Raw genomic sequence first — 22,315 nt, 5'->3', positions numbered from 1 at the left:
GGGCTGGTGCGGGATCGGGCAGTGTTTCATTCTGCTGTGCATGGGGTTGCTATGAGTCGGAAACGACTCGACGGCACTTAACAACAACAACAACATATCTGTGTGGGTAGAGTACTGTGCTCCTCTTTTTGCTAGTTGTTAGCACTTAGGCATTCACCACCTGTCTCCTGGAGGGTGTGATAGAGAATAAGTGTGTGAATAGATATCTGTTAGCTGTTTGAAAAGAACAGTTATGGGTGAGTTGAGCCAGTATTGGCCATTGTTTATCATTGGTCAGTTGGTACCAAAACGAGTAGTGGCCCTCACTCAGTGAGTGGGGCTGCAGGAGGTACAGGTAAGGTTGGGTTGTGTGGGAACAATTGCTGTCTCCCACTCAATTAGACAAAAAAATAAAAACACCAAAAAAACAAAAACAAGAGAACAAAAAACTCAAACCACATAAACAGGAGCAATCACAAAAAAAAATTGCAATAAATAAGAAGAAAATTTCTCAAAATATATTACAAAAGAATGAAAGAAAGATAATGAGAATAAGAGAGAAAAAGGCACAGTATTTGGGGAGGGAGGAATGAGAGAAAAGAGCAAGAGTGAAACAATAGGGAAAACTGCAAAAGGGAAAACACAGGATGAGAAGTACCAAAAGAAGGAAAATAGGAAATGGGGGGGAAAAAAAAAAAAAAAAGAACCAGGACAGGGAAGTGGGGGAAGGAAAGGGGGGAGAAAAAAGGAAGATTAAAAAACGAAATTGGGGGGCAGAGAATGGCACCCAGATCTGCCAGGGCACAGACCAGGATGGAACCCCCACAGGTCAAGGAGGTGGGTGGAGGCAGGAGGATGGCCACACCCCTGTTCACCAAAAGGGCATGGTGCACAAGAGAAACAAGGGAAATTTTGTACCTCTCCAGTTGTCAGTCTCCAGCATGGTTCCCCGTGCTGTCCTTGGCAGGCAGAGCCCACTCCCAGGTCGCAGTCCAAGCGAGAACACCACCCACACACACTCAAGATGGCTGCACCAGCGGCTTATAAACATCCAAAATGGCCGCACCCTCAAGACAGCCCCTGGCAGTCCACAGATCCACCTGTCCCCTTCCTTGCTGTTCTCCTTCTGATAGGCAGGCACCAATGCAGTCCTCACCCATGCAGCCTTGGTGAGCAGAGCCAATTCTTAGGTTGTTACCAAGAAATACTCAAAATGGCTGTGTCCTCAGAACAGCCTGCAGTCTGCAGCTCCATTTGTCTCTACCTACTGTTTCATTCAGGTTCTTCTGCTAGTTGGTATTTAATCTACTTCTTTACCCTTCCCTTCAGAGCTTAGGGTTCCAGGATTGTCTTCTGTATCGGTTTCAATTGGTTTCTCATTGCTTTGTTCTGGAGGGTGTGTGTGGCTTGTCTGCATATTCTACCATCTTGCTGGAAGTCCTTGGCTTTCATTCTTCCTATCTTCAATGCGTTTTCCATACAGCAGCCAGAATGATTCTTTTAAAACAAATACTGGACTCATTTAACGTGGTGGCAGTCCTGTGGTCTGCGTCTGTTTCTCTATCTGGGACTTAGGCTGAGCAAACATGTCTAAGGGACCAGCAGTTGGCATTGATCTTGGCACCACCTACTCCTGTGTGGGTGTGTTCTAGCATGGTAAAAGTGGAGATAATTGCCAATGATCAGGGCAACTGAACCACCCCAAGCTACATCGCTTTTACTGACACTGAACGATTGATTGGTGATGCCGCAAAAAATCAAGTTGCAGTGAATCCCACTAAGACAGTTTTTGATGCCAAACGACTCATTGGATGAAGATTTGATGATGCCGTTGTCCAGTCTGATAGAAGCACTGGCCCTTCGTGGTAGTGAATGATGCAGGCAGGCCCAAGGTCCAGGTAGAATACAAGGGAGAAACCAAAAGTTTCTATCCAGAGGAGGTGTCGTCCATGGTTCAAATCTACAGCTGGAGACACCCACTTAGGTGGTGAAGACTTTGACAATAGAATGGTCAAACGTTTTATTGCTGAGTTCAAGCGCAAACATAAGAAGGACATCAGTGAGAACAAGAGGGCTGTCTGTCACCTCTGCACTGCTTGTGAACATACAAAGCACACACTGTCTTCTAGCACCCAAGCCAGTATTGAGATTGATTCTTTGTGTGAAGGAATCAACTTCTATACCTCTATTACCCGCGCCCAATTTGAAGAATTGAATGCTGACCTGTTCCATGGCACACTGGACCCTGTGGAGAAAGCCCTTAGGGATACAAAGCTAGACAAATCTCAGATCCATGACATTGTCCTGGTGGATGGTTCTACCCATATTCCCAAGATTCAGAAACTTCTTCAAGATTTCTTCAATGGAAAAGAATTGAACAAGAGCATCGATCCCAATGAGGCTGTTACATATGGTGCAGCTGTCCAGGCAGCTATCTTATCTGGAGACAGATCTGAAAATGTTCAAGATTTGCTGCTTTTGGATGTCACTCCTCTTTCCCTTGGTATTGAAACTGCTGGTGGAGTCATGACTGTCCTTATTAAGTGCAATACTACTATTCCTACAAAGCAGATGCAGACCTTCACAACCTACTCTGACAACCAGCCTGGTGTACTCATTCAGGTTTATGAAGGTGAGCATGCCATGACCAAGGATAACAACTTGCTTGGCAAATTTGAACTCACTGGCATACCTCCTGCACCACGTGGTGTCCCCCAGATTGAAGTCACTTTTGATATTGATGCCAATGGAATCCTTAATGTTTCTGTTGTGGATAAGAGTACTGGAAAAGAGAATAAGATCACTATCACTAATGACAAGGGCCGCTTGAGTAAAGAAGACATTGAGCGGATGGTCCAGGAAGCTGAGAAGTACAAAGCTGAAGATGAGAAACAGAGGGATGAGGTGTCTTCTAAAAATTCACTTGAATCCTGTGCCTTTAACATGAGAGCAACAGTTGAAGATGAAAAACTTCAAGGCAAGATCAATGACGACAACAAACAGAAGATTCTTGACGAGTGTAATGAAATTATCAACTGGCTTGATAAGAATCAGACGGCAGAGAAGGAAGAATTTGAACATCAGCAGAAAGAGTTGGAGAAAGTCTGCAATCCCATCATCACCAAGCTGTACCAGAGTGCTGGAGGCATGCCTGGAGGAATGCCTGGGGGCTTCCCTGGTGGTGGAGCTCCTCCATCTGGTGGTGCCTCCTCTGGACCCACTATTGAAGAGGTTGATTAAGTCAGTCTCAGCGTAGATACCTTAGCATTATTCCACAGTAAATTGAAGGACCCGAATTTGTAGCACATTCAGTGGCAGTTTTCAAAGTTACACTGCTATACTAAATTTCTGGGCATTCTCAATATTTGAATATAGAATATGCGTAGGGAAAGGAAGTAACATTGCACTTTACTAGTACTGTATTGTAAGTGGAAAATGCAATGTCTTAAATAAAACTGTATTTAAAATTGGCAAAAAAAAAAAAAGTACTGGATTATGTGACTCCCATTCTTGAAACCCTTTGTATTGTTGTGCTCAGAATAAAATCTAGGTTCTTAAACTGGACCACAAAGCCTGGCCCTTTTTAGCAGTATAAGCCTTTTTTGAATTGCACATCTCACCAAGTTCTTTTCTGTCTCAAGTTATCTTCATGTTTCCGTTCTCAGAAATGTGTGCCCCTTCACCTTCTATTCCTGGTGCCCTTCCTTAAGTTTGCCATCTTTCCCTAAGCTTGTCTCATCTTTTAGCTGTCTGCTTAAATAAATAAATAAATCATAGAGCCGTTCTCAGATCCTCTGAATAAAATTAGATTTCCCTCTCCCATTCTCTCTAAGGTTCCTTGTTCTTTACATTCTAGCACTTTAGCATATTTTATAAGTATATATTTAGTTATGTGTGTAGGTTCTGTCTCCTTTGCTAGACTGCAAGCTCTACAAGGGTGCAAGGATTGTATCTGTTTTGTTCATCGTTGTGTATCCAGTGTATAGCATAGAGTATGTCCTGGACTAATTACTTACTGAGTGATTAAATGAAAGAATAAGGAGCCCTGGTGGTGCAGTGGTTAAGCACTTGGCTACTAACCGAACAATCAGAGGTTCAAACTCACCAGCTGCTCCACAGGAGAAAGATCTGGCAATGTGCTTCCATAATGATTACAGTTTTGGGACCCTGTGGGGCAGTTGTACTCTGTCCTGTAGGGTCACTATGAGTTGGAATCAACTTAGTGGCACACAACAACAACAAATGTTGAAACTAATTTTGGGGTTTCTCTTTATCATGAACTATTTATGCAATGTATTCAGAGTACAACTTTATATTAGCTTATGTTCTTGAAAATGTTTATGTTTTTATATGAAACATGTTCACAAAAAAGCTTTAATTGCTTTCTATATTCAGGCAGTGTACTGGGAGCAGTCAGAGCCAATATTGTGTCTGTTTGTGTGTGTGTGTAGGTTGGATCCCAGAGACTTTGGAGGAATGGAAGCTTCTCTTACATCTCGTACAGAACAAGAACACAAGGCCAGCCCCCCAGGAGTCATCAAATGGGACCCTCAGTGATGGGCTTTCCTCCATCAATGTGGAGAATGTGGCACTCATGTTAGCTAAGGCTGTGGGCCCAGATCGGGCCTGGTCTCTGCTACAGGAATGTGGTTTGGCACTTGAGTTGTCAGAGAGGTTTACCAGAACCTGCAATATCCTGAGGATTGCTGAGAAGAGACAGAGGTAATGCCTATCTGTCATGCTGTCTACATAGATACTTGGAGAACATTAAACTCCACAGACTTTCAAAGGTGGATGGGACTATTGAGATAATCCATTTCTAATCCCTCACAACAGATGAGAGGACTGAGACCTATCTGTTAAGGGAAAAGGATAAAATAATATTTTATTCACAGTCATAACCAAGACACTGTTTGCATTAACGTGAATATCCAAATCTGATGTGTACTTGATTCTGTATTATCGTTACCAGATACCTAATTGCCTCAGTCAACTTTTTAATCCTGTAATTTTCTGGGGTTTTACATTGATATGACGAATGAACAATGACAACTAATTTTGCTTATTTCTTTCTTTGGGATTTCAGAGCCTTGATACAAAGCATGCTTGAAAAATGTGATCGGTTTCTCTGGTCCCAGCAGGCCTAGTGGAAGAAGATTCAGTACAATGTCATGACATTTTGGGAACATGAAATGAACTTTCTGAATATATTTGCTATTGAAAGAAAACACTGCCACCTTGTTTGGGATACTTTTGTCACTGTAACCTCAGCATTTGTGGTTCTATGACCCCAACATTTCTCAACCAAAGTTTGGTTTTCAAAGGAGTCAGTCCTTGTTTGCTAAAGTGAAATGCTCTAGGATCAGAATGTGGATGTTCCCAGCTGTGCACTCCTTTTTCTGAGCACCAGTGTTGTTTGCTCCTTGCCACTAGATTGGGGAATTATTTTCCTACTCTGGCTCATATGTAGGGAGCAGAAGCCTCTAGTCCTGGTCATGTGAAAACAGATTATGATATTGACCATAATGTTTTGTATCTCTTCTGGGGCAGTCTGGGAATTACTGGAATAGAACCTGTTGTAATGGAATGGACACATAAAATAAATGAAATATTGAAAATTTAAATTAGAAATGTAAATAATATGGCTTCATGCCTAAATTGAACTTATTTTAAAATATATTTTTCCCAGTAACCCGACTAATTTATTACTGGCAATGTTTTACTCTTGCCTAAACACAGTATCCCTAACTAATCATGCACTTTTAAGAATAACTTTTTAAAAGCCATAATAAAAGCCGATTACTAATAAAGACTTCAGCAAGTGCTTGTATTATTTAAGCTCTGTTACTAGATAAGGCACTCTGGTGGCGTAGTGCCTAAGGCATTTGACTGCTAACCAGAAGGCTGACAGTTCAGACCCACCATCCACTCCTCGGAAGGAAGATTGGCCAATCTACTTCCGTAGAGATACTGCCTCGGAAACCCAAGGAGAGGTCGCTATGAGTCAGGATCGACTCCACAGCAGCGAGTTCGGTTCTCTTCAGTTACTAATAAATGCAAATGTAAAATCTGTTTGAAGTTTTCATTTGAACAGAATTTAGACTTGAGATTTAATTTGAACAATTCACAGGAAGACATGGGGTAAACTTGGTGTGGAATAAACAAAGTGTTGGAGATATTGAATAACACAGAGAACTATAGACCAGAAATGGTGTCATGCCTACACATGACACCTGCGTATAATGTAACCAGATGGATGGAAGAGATTATAAGGGAAAGGAAGGCTTACAAAGCTCAGGCTTTTGGGACCTGTGGAAAACCTTTCCACTGGGATCAACTGGATTTTGGCTATATTGATTTTTGTTGACTGTGAGTCTGTACCAAGGTAAAGGACGAGAGCCCTCCCTGTGATTAGTGCCCACAGGGAACCTCATGACAAGGAGACAGCCTGAACTGGCATGATTGTGGAGTCATTTCCAAAAGACCTTCCCAGGGCATATTCTAACACTCCTCATTTGCCAAAGAAATTTCCAGCATTAAATTTTTTTTTTTAAGTCATATAATCTAGACTTATTTTCCAAGGCAAACCAAAATAACCCTTACAAAAATCCCCTTCAGTTAAACATTTAAATTTGATCTACTTGGGTATTAGGCAGTGTTTTCAAAAACAAGTTTTATTTGCCACTTGCTAAAGAAGCTTGTTAGCACAAAAATTCTGGAAATAGACTGTGATTCATAGTTTTCTCACTGTCCTTTAAAATATTTTTTCTTTTTTAAAATACTGTGGGAAGTATATAGGTAACAAAACTTTACCATTTCTAGTCTTCTCTTGTATAATTTATTAATTATGTTTATCATGTTGTTTGACCATCACCATTAACCTTTCCTGAGTTTTCCCATCACCTTAACAGAAGATCAGTGTCCCCTAGCATTGTGTCTTCCTTTCCTACCCCTGTTAACCACTGATAAACTTTGGTCTCTATACAATTGCCTGTTCTAGATAAGTCATATAATTGGAATCATACAGTATTCGTCGTTTTGTGACTGACATATTTCACTTAGCATAGTATTTTTAATCTTCATCCATATGTAGCATATATCAGGACTTCATTTCCCTTTACAGTTAAGTAATATTCCATTGTCTATATGTGCCACTTTTTGTTAATCTGTTCATCTGCTGATGGACATTTAGGTTGTTTCCACCTTTCGGTTATTGTGGGTAATGCTGAAATGAACAAGTATCTGTGTGTGTTCCTCCTTTTAATTCTTTTGGGTATGTGTCTGGAAGTGGAATTGATGGATAATATGGTAAGTCTATATTTAGTCTTTTGAGGAACTGTCAAACTGTTTTCCACAGTGGCTGTACCATTTACAGTCCTGCAAGCAATAGAAGGGTGCACTGGTGGTGCAGTGATTAAGCTTTCAGCTGCTAACCAAAAAGTCAGCTATTCAAACCCACCAGCTGTTCTTTGGGAGAAAGATGTGGCCCTTTGCTTCCATAAAGATTACATACAGCTTTGAGAACCCTGTGAGGCAGTTCTGCTCTGTCCTATAGAGTCACCATGAGTCAGAATTGACTTAATAGCAACGGCTTTAGTTTATGGTACAGCAGTGGATGAGGGCTCCAGTTTCTCCACACCTGTTGTTTTCTATGTTTTTAATCATAGCCATCCTATGGGATGTGAAGTGGTGTCTCATTGTGGTTTTGATCTGCATTTGACTAATGATGTTGAACATCTTTTCATGTGCTTGTTGGCCATTTGAATTTCTTCTTTGGTGAAATGTCTATTCAAGTTCACTTTTACTTTTGTTTCCAGATCTGACCACTGTTTAGTAGGGCTACAGTGTAGCACTACTGACTGTGAATGAGAGCTTGGGTTCTAGGGAAGACACCTGGATTTAAATATCTACTTTTTCTAAATGGAGCTCTGGTGGCATGGTGTCTAAGGCACTTGACTGCTAACCAGAAGGCTGGCAGTTCAAACCCACCAGCCACTCCTCAGAAGGAAGGTTGGGCAATCTATTTCCATAGTGATACTGCCTCAGAAGCCCAAGGAGGAGTTGCTATGAGTCAGATCCACTTCACGGCAGTGCATTTGACTTTTTTTTATTTGTTTGTTTCTTTTTCTAAACGATGTTGGAGAAGTTACTTTATTTCTGTAATTTTCGGTTTCCTCATCTGTAACATGAGGGTAACAGCACTCACTGAGGGTGATTGGAGGATTAAATGGGATAATGAGCATAAAGCATGTAGCACAGTGGCATACAGAGTGTGGTTAGGGGAGGCCTTTAGAATTAAATGAGATTGTAAAGTGCAGAGCATAGTGCCTGTCAAATAGAGAACAGGTAATGCTGAAAGTAGGAGCTCTGGTAGCATAGTGCCTAAGGCACTTGACCGCTAACCAGAAGGCTAGTGGTTCAAACCCACCAGCCACACTTCGGAAGGAAGGTTGGGCATTCCTACTTCCGTAGTGACACTGCCTCAGAAACCCAAGGAGGGGTCGCTATGAGTCAGGGCCGACTCGATGGCAAATAACAACAACAATGCTGAAAGTAGTAGTGATCCAACTCTACCACCAGTTGCTATTGGGTTGATTCTGATTCATGGTAACCCCATGTGTGTCAGAGAACTGCACTCCATAGAGTTTTCAGTGGTTGATTTTTTGGAAGTAGATCACCAGGATTTTCTTCCTAGGCACCTTTGGGTGGACTTGAATGTCCAGTCCTTCATTTGGCAGCTAAGTACATTAATTGTTTGTACCACCCATCACACTCATACAAGTTGGTTGAAGTTGATTAATTTCCTTGCATATATTAGATTTGTCACTGCCCTAGTCCAGGCTCAAAACCTGTAACCATCCCTGCCTCATTTCTGCTTAGGAGATGTTTTCCATTAGTCGTTCATCTAATCCATATAGTTCTAAACCAGCACTTCTTAAACAAGTACAGGGGATCTTGTTGAAGTGTGGATTCTGATTCATGGGGTATATCATCTGGGCCATATAGGAGGCAGCAGGATGGGACAGGCAAAGCCTTCAGGACATGAACCAGATTTGAGAAAGTCTCAGCCAACCCCAGGAGCAGAGATTGACTGCTAGTCTTGCATTGCACAGAAATGTCCAGGTCCTAGTACCCTGCTGAGCTCATACATAGGCTGGGAATCCTGAGAAGAGGGTGACTTTGCCTTGAAACATGAGAGGGTCTTAAAAGTGCTAACAACTGGAGGCAATAACTGCATTCCTTTCAGATGAACAAGTTCTTTACTGTGGCAATTTAGAGCTTGCCTTGTGGTGGGACTGAACAAAGGCTACTGTGGCTGGAGAGTAGTGAGCTTGGGAAAGTATGATAAGAGATGATACTGGAGGATGATCAGAAGCCAGGTCCATTGAGAGAATTTGAGCAGGGAAGGGACAAGATCTGATTATGATTTGTAAAGATCATTCTGAATACTGGGCAGAGAGGTAAGCTGACCATATGCCCTGTTTTGCTCAGGACAGTCCCAGTTTGTTCTGTTACTTGCCGTTTGATTCACAGTGACCTTATGCATAGCAGAACCAAACATCCGTGCCATCTTTGTGAGTGATGGTATGTTTGAGCCCATGGTTGTGGCTGTTGTGGAGTGCCTTGTAACCCAGGGGCTTACCTTCCAGAGCTATATCAGATAGTGTCCTGTTGTGATCCATAAAGTTTATATTGGCTAATCTTTGGAAGTAGATTGCCAGGCCTTTCTTCCTAGTCTGTCTGAGTCTTGAAGCTCCAATGAAACCTGTCCACCCTGGTGATCCTACTAGTATTTGAAATACTGGTGGCATAGCTTCAAGCATCATAGCGACACAAGTCACAACAGTAAGACAAACTGGCAAACAACAGTGATTGTTGGTGTTATTCTGGCATATTTTTTAATAAGGCTCTTTTTCACTCTTAAAAGTTAACTAAATTGGATGATGAATTTTATGGCCACCTTAATTAGAAGGATAAAAGCAAGAAGTAGTGAGACTGGTGAGGAGGCCAATGCAGTAGCCTATAATTCGTAGTCATTCTGAAGTTTTCAAGAAAACTAAAGGGGTGTGGCCTCAGACTCAGGCCAGCTGAGAGCCCTGTGGGCACAAGCACACAGACAAGCCTTCTCCTTTGGTTGGTGCTCTTTGATCACCTCTTGGTACCAAACTGGTGATGAAGAAAGACACAGTTTTTCAACTAACTCACTTTCTTAGGCATTTTTTAGGTACCTGCTATGTGTCCTTTATTAGTTTCTGGGGACATAGAACTCAGAAACTCTGTGTACCTGCCCTCGGGGCTCACAGCCTGGTGTCTGAGAGCAACTGAAGAGGGGGCTCAGTACTTGTCAGGCAGCCCATCAGGTCTGAAGTGATTGGGGTCTTTGCCGCTTCGCCCCCATTCATTAGCAGCCTGGTCAGCCCTCGAGTCCTCTGCTCCATGGCCACTGTCTCCATACTTAAAAAGGTCTGTGACTCTCTTGAGAATTCTCTCTGGCATCGCTAGAGTCAAGGAAAGAAGGCAGGAGATGAATCATGAGGCTGATGTGCAGCAGACCCACCTTCTTAACTCTGTCATTCCCAAGGTATGACTGAGAGTAGACAGGAAAGAGGGGCTAACACATTGGCCCCATCTGGTCAGAGTCCTATCAGCCTAGGCTGATCACCCTTCTGCTGGATAAACGGTGTCCTGGGACCCAGTTATGGAGGATTGGGAATCACCCATCCCACCAGCCATGGTCTGGCTCTTCTGGCCACTCAGACCACACTCTGGTCATGGAGGGGGAGAGTGGCAAGATGACAAGGGGGCATAGCCCCTGCAGGAACCTCCTCCAGGGTGTTCCCCCTTCTGACTCTCCAAGGCCGCCAAGTTTTCTCACCCACTCCTGGAATCTGCATTACCTGATCACTTTCGCAGCCCAGGCGCCCCCAAGTCCCCTTTGTGCAGCATCGTAGTTCCCTCGAGCATGGAAGTATTTGTCTGCACCTATGTAATTGGCTTCTCTCATGTCAGTGTAGGCTCTCAACATATCCCAAGCCCCTGGAAAAGAAAGGAAATGGCAAAAAGGATACCATTTGAACACAGACATTCTGACAACACCTTGGAGAGGAATCTCGGGATGAAAAATCTTTCTGTGACTTCAGAGTTCAACTTGTTACCATGGCATCCTTAAACACCACAGGTTGAGAAGAACAGTCCTTAATCCCTTTTGGCTTCTGCAATAATTACACTCACAGGCATTTAGCTGGGGCACACCTGTATTGTAATTGGTTGCTGACCAAGGTGATGTGATGTGTCGCATCTCAGGGCTCTATGTGAGATGTTTAAAGGAGAGAAGGGAGATGGTATACAGAACAAAATTTCTTAACTTTGGTGCTGTTGAAATAGTGGGCCAGGCAGTTCTTTGTTGGGCATGACCACTTTGTGCATTATGGGATGTTTAGCAGCATTTCTGGCCTCTATCCACTAAATGACAGTAGCACCTGCTCCTCAAGATGTGACAACTGAAAGAAAGTGACCTACAGAAATTGCTATGTGTCCCCAGGGGCACAAGTGAAAACTACTCTTACACAGTGATATGTATAAAATCCAGGGGACTGTTTGAGTGTGGCAGTGATCTAAAAGGCAGATTGTGACAAAGCCTGCAAACATACAGCACTTTTGCCCTGATGCATAAGAAAAATGTATTCTTGCAAACTAAGTGCTCGTAATTCTGACTCGAGTCATTCTGATTGTTAAGGACATAAATATCATCCTGAAAACTTTTAAATTAGACTGTAGTGATGATGTGAGTTGCTAGGGGCAACACAATACAATGGTTCTCAGCCTTGACTGCACATTGTAATCATCCAGGGAGATATTTAAGGTTCCAGTGCCCAGAACAATTACAGCAGACTATGGAGGTGAGTCCCATGGATATTTTCTAAGGCTCTCCAGGTGATCCCAGTGCATAGCTGAGACTGATAACCATTGTGCTTTAGAAACAGCCTAGTCAGATGCGGCTACCTGGCAGAGCTTTTGCATCCTGCATACCTGGGTTCAAACCTCCACTCTGCTGTCTACTGACTGGTGGGAAGTCCCTGGGCAACCAGTTCAACTGCTCTAAGTCTTACCTTCCTCACCTTGAAAATGAGGTTATTCTGAAATTCAAATAGGGTGACCAACTGTCCTGGGTTACATTGAAAATACTGTGTCAAGGGTACAACTCCTTAGAGACAGCATACCGGGGTGGTTGACCACCCTAAGTTGCTCAGTTACTAATGGAGGCTTGATATGCGTTGCTTCCCCTCGCCTGTCAGTTCAAGGGCTGCAAAGTGAAGGAAACACACCAAACCAGGAAGAGAATCATTGGCCGTAGGAAGCATAAGGAAGAGCTAGGCTGAGATTCTCCTTAAATTATCCATTTAAGAAATGGAAGGAAAGAGATGGAGGGAGGAAAAAGGAAAGAGGGAAAGGGAAATTTTATACCAATTTCAGGCCTTATTATGTGTCTTTTACTCAACAGCTAAGAAGGATAGTTCTTTTCTGAGTAACATAAATTCTATGGTTTCAGTTTGTTTAAAGAAGAGCTCCTCAAATGTCTGACACATTCTACCGCACAGAAGAGCACAGCCTACGACTCCCACCCTTATAAGTGCTCAATGTGAGTCCTATCGGCAGATGGGTACCAATCCCTCCCCTCCTCCAGCATCCTTACCTTGAGCAGCCTCAGGGATGAAGGTAAACCAATATTGGCTACTAACTCCCAGGACCGAGGAGCAGAATATGAGGCCTGTGAAAAACTTCATCACACTGCAAAGAAAGAAGAGGGTCAGGGAGACAGGGACAAGACTGATACCTACCACTCTGGAATTTCAAAGAGAGCCTGGTTATCTCCCTTTGTTGTCATTAGCATCTCAGTGATTAATCTAGGAAGTACTGCATGCAGTAGGGCCTCACTCAAAGCCACAGCCCTCATTCCTGACCCATAAACCCTGAGCCCCAAGATTGTGGAAGAGGAAACCAAGGTGACATTGATGGAAGGAGAGGGGAATTATGGCCAAATGACCACTCTCTCAAGCAGTCTATAATTAATGAAAAAGCATGTACCCTGTACTCACTGTGATAAGCACAAACCTCATACAGGAAAAATACAAAACCAATAAACATTTTAAAAAGGAAATAATCTTGTTCATAAAGAGACAACAATGTTGTTGTTTTAAAGTCTCTCATTGGTGTAGCCCCTCACCTGATTTTTGGGGAGCAGAGCTGCTGGTGCTGCCTGCTGAAGACAGGCAGCTGGTATTTAATACTGAGGCAGCCTTGCTGGGATCAGGTGAGGGGCTGGAAAGCCAGCAGGGTGGCTGGGAAATCCCTCCCCAGGTCGTTCTTCCCAGAAAACTGCAAAAGAAAACTTACTGAACACCTGTGGTTTTTTCTCATCCACAGGTCATTTACTCATATTGTGCAACCTGTGGACCTCAGACAGCTTGCTCTTACTGGCAACCACTCGGTCAGGAGGCTAATTAGCACTGGAAGAGCTGCAGAAGGGGTTGCAGAGAGTGTGATGGGGGCACCAGAGGACGGCTCCTCAGACAGGAGCAGCTTTATGGTCGTTTTGGTGGCCTCCACTGGGTCAGACTGCTGATGCATCAGAAATTAAGTCCCTTTGAGCTCATGTCTAGAGCCTATAAGTCTCAAAACTAAAAGGTGTAGCCCCATCAATTTGCATGTGTGCTCTGTGAGACTCCCTTCTAAGGCAAGGAAAGAAAGCTGGACAGACTCTCCTCCACCTTTCCCCCATTTATGGGATATAAGAGGGGAAGTAACAGTACGTGGCCTGGGAATCGTACCCAGAAACTTTCTGCTGTGTCTGTCTGCTTCTTGGAGAGAATTCATTAGAGCATATGCATGCTAACAGAGGCTATAACAAGACTCTGAGTTGAGGATGCAGAGCGATAAGCCCACTGCTGTCTAGTCAATTCTGACTCACGACAACCCTATACGTTATAGAGTAGAACTGCTCCATAAGGTTTTCTTGGCTGTAATCTTTTTAGCAGCAGATAGCCAGCCCTTTCATCTCTGATGCTGCTGGATGGGTTGAAATGGACAACCTTTAGGTTGTCTGTGTTAGCCTCTCCCGTCTTTGCCTTTTGAATGTGCATGCATGGGATTTCACAGGCAGAATACTGTGACTTCTGTCTCAGTTGCTGGGGCAGAGAGTATCTCAGAGGGCAGGAGAGCTGAGAGTTCTTTGCAGCAGCAGTTATGTATACAATAGGCAACAGAGAGGTAGCACCACAGAACTTTGAACATACTAGTCGAAGCCTGAGTAAAACAATTTCACATAAAATTTTTAGGACAATGGTAATGGGAGTCTATGGAGAAGAGTGTGTACTTCACCTTCACCATCCTACAGGGAATTTTAAAATGATGTTGGACTCCACCTGGGGAAGGAATGATGATGATGGTTCATGAGAGATGTGATTGTGATGGTGAAGCCCCAGTGGACATCAGATTTCATAATACCTGTTCTGGGACAAGCAGTGCAGCCTGTGCCCCCATGATATCAGGGTGACTGGACTGTTGCATGAGGTGTAGGGCAGGTTTGAGTGAAAGAGGAATGTGAACACATTGGGGACTTTCATGAATGAAATATCTGAAAGCAGGTAGATTATGGAGGAGTTAGAGAATACTGTTCTCCAGGTGGTAACTGTGAAGTGGTAAGACAAGGACAAAGATGTGTGAAAGTCAAGACAAAAGGAAGCACTTGCCTTCCTAGTACAGTGTTTAAGTGCTTGACTGCTAATGGAAAGGTCAAAGGTTCAAAGCCTCCAGTGCTCTGCAGGAGAGAAATGTGGCAGTCTGCTTCCATAAAGATTGTTGTTGTGTGATTTGGGGTCAATTCTGACTCATAATGACCCCCACGTGACAGAGTAGAACTTCCCTATAGGGTTCCCTAGGCTGTAATCTTTATGGGAGCAGATCACCAGGTCTTTTTCCCACAGAGCCACTGGCTAGGTTCAAGCCACTGACCTTTCAATTAGCAGTTGAGCACTTAACCATTGTACCACCAGGGCCTTGGACACCGTATGGGACAGTTGTACTCTATCCTATGGGATCACTACGAATCAGAATAAACTCTATGGCAAGGTTTGCATTTGACTGACCAAGAGCTCTAAAGCTTAGTGGAATCTGTCATGGAAGAGACCACTAGGCTCTTGACCACTCTGCAGGGAGAGGAAGAACGGACTCCTGGGTGTGGACTGAAGCTGAAGTATTGTAGGTAGGAGAGTAGAGGTTTGGGGGATATGCAGCAGGGTTAAGCAAGAATAAGCTTGCCTCATTTAACAACCACAGGATGCAGGAACACCTGAAGGGTGCCTCAGAAGTCTTCCTATTGTTACAGGTATTTCAAGCAGAAGAAAGATCCAAAACTGTTGAAAATTCAGAAAAATTAAAATGAAACAGAACACTCCCCCGACACCACCTCCACACACATGATCAGTGGGAGAAGAAGCATCTTACGTCCAATCTAATGCCATGCATTGGTCAGCCAGGAAAGAGTACTAGTTGAAAGGCAGGTGAAGTATTGGCCCTGATGCATTAACCAAAAAACCTGCTGTTGTCAGGTCGATTCTGACTTAAAATGACCGTATTAGGACAGTAGAACTGCACCATGAGGTTTCCAAAGCTACAATTTTTATGGAAGCAGACTGTCACATCTTTCATGGAGCAGCTGGTGGGCTCTAACTGCAGGCCTTACATTTAGCAGCCAAATGCTTAACTACTCTGCCACTAGTGTGCCTTGATGCATGAAAGAAAATCAGAATTTAGAGCTGATACATCTCTTACTTGGATATGATGAACTTGGGGTGAAAGTCTGAGCAAATACAAGTTATTTCCTTCCCTGATGATTCCCCATTTGTCTGAAAGATCCCATGTTAGATTTGAAAAAATGGTCAGTCCTAGTGGAAGTTGGGAAATAGATTTGGGACATGCTAAAGCCAGGTAGACAACAGGAAGCTACAGGCTTAATTTTTCCCTTGACCCTGAAACTTTCTCACTGTTCCTAATGCCTAGCACTTCTAGACTTTTCTTCTCAAGTGTGGTGGGCTTGGAGGTGAACATGTCTCTATGCCAAGAAGGACAGCTATGCCTTGAGCAGGGGCTCAAGTCATCATTATCCCCCATCTTTCCATGAGTGGCACCTGCACAGGCTTCCCTTATAAGATCTCGTGGGGTCAGGTCTCCTGAATAAGGTTGGGGGTTTCAGAGAGGTGATAGGTTCTACGTCTGGGAGATGTGCCCATCCAGCAGTTCTGATCAGAGAAGATATCCTGTTAGGATTATGGAAAGAGACAAATGTCAAAAGAGAGATGTGAGCCTCCATTAGGCAGAGAATCAACTTTAGTCAAAGGACAACAGAAGGCAAATTGCCTGGACCAGAAAGCATTTTATGTTCAGTCACTGTGTTGTAAATCGTGTCTCTCTGAAGTAAGGGAAACCAGGGAGTTGCAGAATGTTTAGGATACAGAGAGCTAAACAAGAATTCTTTACTTTGTGAACTAATCAGATTAAGACAGACATAGCAGTAAAATGAAAAATTTGACTTTGTTCAGTCATAAGTGGCAATTTTCCCATGTTGGATTTTCCTGCCAATGAATATAAATGGAGTCTCTTCCTGACATAACATTTTATTGTTCATCTAAAATGAAAACCTCTTATAATTTTCAAAATTGTGAAACATTTACATATTTAGATATTTAAATAACCTAATTGGTGCAGAAGGTTAATGATGGTTTATAAAATGTGTCGTTGTGCTGCTGTTGTTAGCTGCCATTGACTTGGCCCCTGACTCATGGTGAACCCATGTATTTCAGAGAAGAACTGCCCCATAGGGTTTTCTTGGCTGTTATTTTTATGGAAGCAGATCACCAGGTCTTTTTCTTCCTTCCAAGAAGCTGCTCTGTGGGTTCTAACAGCCAACCTTTTGGTTATAAATGACTTGGGCCACCCTGGCTCCCTTTCATGAGTTGTACTTATTAATAATCATTTCAAAATTAAACAGAACTTGAAAAGAATTATTGGGACTTTAAAATTTTCCCCTCCCCAAATGTGTTCTTAGTTTGACCAACACTGTAAAATTCCATGAGAGATACTGGGTTTTGATACATCTGTAATTCACTATTCTCTTCTGCAAATGTTCAAAAAATAAATTTTTCTAAACCAAACCCAATGCAAAGAGCCCTGGTGGTACAGTGGTTAAGCACTTGACTGCCAACCTAAAGGTTGGCTGTTGCATAGAAGGCACTCAAAGAATAGTTGATTGATGAATAAATGAACAAGTCATTGTAAGACATTCTGAAAACCCAGAATAACAAGAACACTTCTCACTACTTAGAAACAGTGCAACTTCCTATGTTGTGTTTCACTGTGGGGACATGTACACTAGATTTCCTAGGAATGATTCTCTTTTTCACATTAAGAAATAATCCATCTCTAAAGCCCTTTTTGATGGAAAAACTGTAGAGAATATTACTGGCTCATTCAAGGTCCAGAACCCAAAACTCACACAATGCCTTGGCCAGAGTTCTTTCTACTCTATCTTCTTGCCTTCATAACTTAAAAAAAGTTCTTTTCTGGGAACTTGTACATCAGTTGAAAAGATGAGGAGTGATTTATGGTAATTCCATGTTGGATTATTTAGTTTTGGAGAATGCCATGGGAGATAGCAACCTCAGCTTCTTGTAGTAGAAACCTGGACTTTGCCCCACATTTTGCCATGCTCACTTCTAACAGGAAGGCCAGTTACAAAACCACCAGACACCTTTCCAGTAGAGATTGTGACCTTGAGTTCCCATCAAGATCTGAAACCTGGCCACCTGAACTTGGAGGCAACAGAGCATAGAAATTAAGAGCCAAATGATGGATTCAGACAGTCCTACTATGAGTTTAGCTCTGCCATATACTGTCACCTGTTAGCCTGGAAATAATTTCCAATCTCTCTTCCTTGGGTTCTCACAATGCCAGGAAGTATCTTCAGGGACTTGCAAGGAACTTTCATTTTGGAAGCAGTAGCTATGGATTAAAGGACTTAGAGTTTATCCAGAAAGCTAAGAAATGGGTTTGGAGTGGCAAAGATCCCAATCACTTCACCTGCCAGCCTACATAAAAAAATAGGAGTGCTCTGTTCCCTCTGCTCTACAGGACCAGGGTGTGGCCACACACTTGCCCCCAACAAGGACGCTGCATCACTGATGTGATAGTTGGAGCTGTGTGACAACTTGGCTAGACCCCAGTTCTGTGTGGTTGTTCCCATGATGGGATCAGATGACTGTGTTCTGAGTGGCCAGTCTGCCCAAGGGGAGTTTCCCTAGGGGTGTGGCCTGCTTCCAAGATATCCAGGGACATCCTGGGAAGAGCCGCATTCCTTGAGGGGTTGGAACCCTGGTGTGCGAACTACAGACTTCCGTGAGTGAGCGGCCCACCACTCGGCCTGGAGATCTTGGATTTGTCTTTTGTTGGAGTCAACAACCAGTGTACTGCTTGCCAGCTTGAATCTCTCAGCCCCCTGTGCTTGCGGAAGCCAAGGCGGCCGCAAGCCCCATCTCCTCCGGAGTCTTGGACTTCTTGGCTTGGACTTCTCAGCTTCTATACGCTTGTGAGCCATTTTCCTAAGATAAATTTCTCTCTCTCTCTCTCTAAATATATATATATACATTTTGCTGGTTTTTTTGTGTTTCTCTAGAGATCCCAATCTAACACAACTGAGCCTTGTATTCCCAAGAACGAGGTGCCTAATAAATGCTAGTCAAATTGAATTTGCTGGTGGATGTTGGAGATACTGAGATGAACTTTCTGGGAAGAATGGCCACCTGGTGCCATATGAAAGATAAACAACACTGTGGAGGATGAGCCTGTGACTGTGAGGACACAGGGATCCCCAGTTGACCTCTAACTGTGTGACCTCACCAAAGCCCCTCTAATTCTTAGTGGCCCCAACTTCTCCTGAGTGAGTCTAAGCTGGCAAAGCATTGATCATCATGCTGGGCTCCTCAAGGAGCCTCTGGCACAAGCCCTGGAGAAAGGGATACAATATATTTGGCAACATAGATCAGACATTTCTCACCCCCTACTTCTTCCCCTGGTCATGCCCAGACCTCTACAGTTTTTTTTTTTTTTTTTTGCTGTTCTCAGGTATCTCTGCATCCAAAGAATTGTGGACTTCACTGTCTAATAAGTTATCTCCTGTCCCTTCTCTACTCCCAGGCCTTGTCCCTCAGTGACTTCTATCCATATCAGGAAGGGGCACTGCCTTGGAAGCCTAATCTCAGGAGTGCTGTTCTGTTGACTGCCATACAGAACACTTATTTCTCATCAACATCAGCTCCAATTCGCCAAATCCATTTTTTAACCAGTCTCTTGACATTCTACTTAAAGAATGGCTTTTATATTAATTTCCTTCATCTTTATTCTTGTCTTTTGGACACAGATAAAATTCTACCTTCTGTTCTAGAGGGGAAGTCAGATATGTGGGTACATACTTACAATACAAGGTACAATAATGAAGTGCTTGACTGCTAACTGGAAAGTTGGCAGTTCAAATTCATCACTGGCTCTGCAGGAGAAAAGACATGGTGATCTCCTGTAAAGATTACAGCCTAGGAATCTCTATGGGGCAGTTGTACTCTGCATATAGGGTCACTATACTTAACAGTACACAACAACAACATACAACACAATTTGATAAGAACCTCAGCAGAAGCACGCACTGGTGATTATCCAAACACTGGTGGGGTGTGATAGGACTGTTAATAGTGAATATAAAAGCTGCCATTGTGTAATTGCTTACTGCTTGCCCGACGGAGGCTTGTGTTTTACTTGACTTGATTTAAATGACAGAGTAAATTTTTGAAGTTCAGTTGAAGAAACTGAGGTTTAGAGGTATATGTTTAGATTCTAGCCTAAGGTCATACACATAATGGGGGCAGAGTCTATATTGCAGGCTAGTATGTCTGACTCCAGAACCTGTGATATACACCCATTTCTCACTTACCAACATAGTTAGGTTCCAAAGACCAGGTTGTTATGCAAAAACTGGCATTATGAGAAAATGGAGGATGACCACACCATTACCTAACTGCCAAGCTGCTGAGAATCATGATTTAGCCAAGTTGACACAGAGCCTTAACCATCACACCCAGCACAACTCTCACCTTGCACCTCAGTGTTTGTTATTGCCAGATGTACATTCTTAATATGCAAAATAATTGGAGAATAGAGTTTTTACAATGGTCACAAGTACGAAATATTGGATAACAAGATAGTTGTAAGAAAGAAGTAGTTGTACTGTACAAGACTGAGAAGTCCCACATTGGGTATACTCTCTCTCCCTCCAGGATCTCTAACACTTGTTTAAATGGCTAGAGAAACACTTAAGCCTGGTGAGATGCCTGCCTTGTTTATGTATAGGCACCAGATCTTGTTCAACCTATGTACAATGCCTAGCAGGGAGTGGGCCCAGAACTATTTTCTGAATTAAATTACCATATCAAAAAATCTCACTTCAACCCACACTACTCTTGCACATTATACTCTTCCTCTTGGTAGTCAAACTAGTTGAAAGACTCATCCATCTACACTTTCTAATTTCTCCCTTCTGATTCAACCCACCACTGTCCTCAGCACTTTAGCAAAATAGCTCTTGTCACCATGGACTGCCATGTTGACAGAGTCAGGGGAATCTCTGAGGACCAGCCTGTGGAGTGTTTTTCTTTTCATTTTTTAAAATTCAAAGTGCAGTGCACTGAATTGTAGCATCCCGAATCCTCTCATCATGAGGGGTGGCTTTGATACTGCACTTTGAGCATCTGTCCCAACCAAAGTGTCCTGAAAAAGGCCAACTGAATTGTGGTGCAAATTAGCACAGGAAGGGCAGATGTGCAGTGACAGAAGTAGTCTGAGTTGGAAGGAAAGGGCTGCCATAGAAAGACTGAGGGAGTGAAGAGAAAGTAGAGAAATAAAAGAAGGAATGCAGTGAGGCCAGAAGGATGTACAAGTGCTGATTGGAAAGCATTTAGAAGGGTTTGGAGACAAAAAAAGAAACACTAGTTGTATTAGCCAGCACTTATCTGTCAGTTTGTCATACTGTGGTGGCTTGTATGTTGCAGTGATGCTGGAAGCTATATCACCAGTATTTCAAATACCAGCAGGGTCAGCCATTTCCAGCTTGAAGAGGTCACTTGCATTCCTTGGCTGATGGCCTCCATCCTCCATCTTCTCATACTCTGTTTAAAGTAAAAGAAAGAGATTTATTCCTTGATGCAGGGAGCTGCGTATAACACAAGAAGCAAAACCAAGCTGTTCATGATACAGCTACTGCAGTGTAGTAAATCACATAGTGTGGCTTTTCTAGCCATGAATCTTTGTAAATTCTATGGTGGAATTTGCCATGAACAACTGAGTAGCTCCTGATTGTTAAAGTTATCCATCTGGGGTATTTCTGTTGGAAGCAGCACCAAGTAATTTTCTGGGAACTTCTCTCTCTCTCAGGTGTACAGAATTCTGATGTTGGGATTGATTAGTTTGGCCACTCTGCCAGGCTCAAAAGGAGCCCTCCTGGAGGCAGAAGCAATCTCTCACTGCCAGCTGAGAGATGTGAGAGACACACACTACTGAGAGAGAGTCAAGAGAGACACGTGCTGCTGGGAGAAATACTGAAAGAGACTGTCAGCTGAGAGAAGGCAGGCTGAGAGAGACTGAGCATGTTCCTGAACTTGAGTTGTGTAGCCTGTTGCTTCCCTCATAAACCCCATAATCTGTGAGTTCTGTGTGGCCACTGCAGTGAATTATAGAACCCAGCAGAGAGGTGGTGGATGCTGCGGGAGGAACGGTTGGTGTCAGAGTTGGTGAAAGAGCTGGAGAGAGGCAGCATGTCTGGCCTCACAGGAACAGGCCTTAGGCTGCTGATGGTGATTCTGTCTTCCTCTTGTGGGGTTAGAGGAGGTCAGAAGATGTGGCCTCCTTGCCCCCATGGCACATTTTATAGAGTTAAATACAAATTTAGTGTAAAATATTTTGATTGGAGAACACACAGTTAAGGAAGTTAGACATCTTATAGTGGGTTTTTTGGTAGAATTGGTTTACCAAGTACATATAGGTTGCAGGGATTGGTTATGGTATATAATTAATTGCCAAAGTATGTGTTTTTTAGAGGGTTTCAAGGTAGTCATCAGGATATCAAAAATGTCTTTCCCAAGTCACAAGATGTTAAGATAGCTCTTAGGCATACCTGTTCCTGATGTCTGCTTGCTCAGGAAATTTCTGATAAGGGTCATGCGTCAAGACTTTCTTCAAA

The 22,315-nt window shown here is 43.1% G+C and overlaps 2 protein-coding genes across 2 annotated transcripts in view; one reads left to right on the top strand and one right to left on the bottom strand.

The window, feature by feature from the left end:
* The window catches only part of HPS5 (HPS5 biogenesis of lysosomal organelles complex 2 subunit 2), a 65,052-nt gene extending 59,926 nt beyond the window's left edge, over positions 1-5,126 (top strand). The window contains exons 21-22 of the mRNA XM_042782694.1: positions 4,431-4,701; positions 5,066-5,126. Of these exons, the coding sequence (XP_042638628.1) occupies positions 4,431-4,701; positions 5,066-5,126 (332 nt within the window). The remainder of the gene's footprint in view (positions 1-4,430; positions 4,702-5,065) is intronic.
* Positions 5,127-10,314: 5,188 nt separating this feature from the next.
* LOC103209725 (serum amyloid A-2 protein-like) lies at positions 10,315-12,764 on the bottom strand. Its single transcript, XM_007955630.1, is given in 4 exon segments — positions 10,315-10,461; positions 10,463-10,478; positions 10,878-11,016; positions 12,674-12,764. Coding segments are annotated over 4 exon segments (393 nt in total).
* Positions 12,765-22,315: the final 9,551 nt, after the last annotated feature.

This window comes from Orycteropus afer, unplaced genomic scaffold (genome assembly GCF_000298275.1).
Source record: "Orycteropus afer afer isolate SDZICR_OR568_19922 unplaced genomic scaffold, OryAfe1.0 scaffold00014, whole genome shotgun sequence".
Taxonomy (NCBI): domain Eukaryota; kingdom Metazoa; phylum Chordata; class Mammalia; order Tubulidentata; family Orycteropodidae; genus Orycteropus; species Orycteropus afer.
This window is presented reverse-complemented; position numbering and strand designations above follow the sequence as displayed.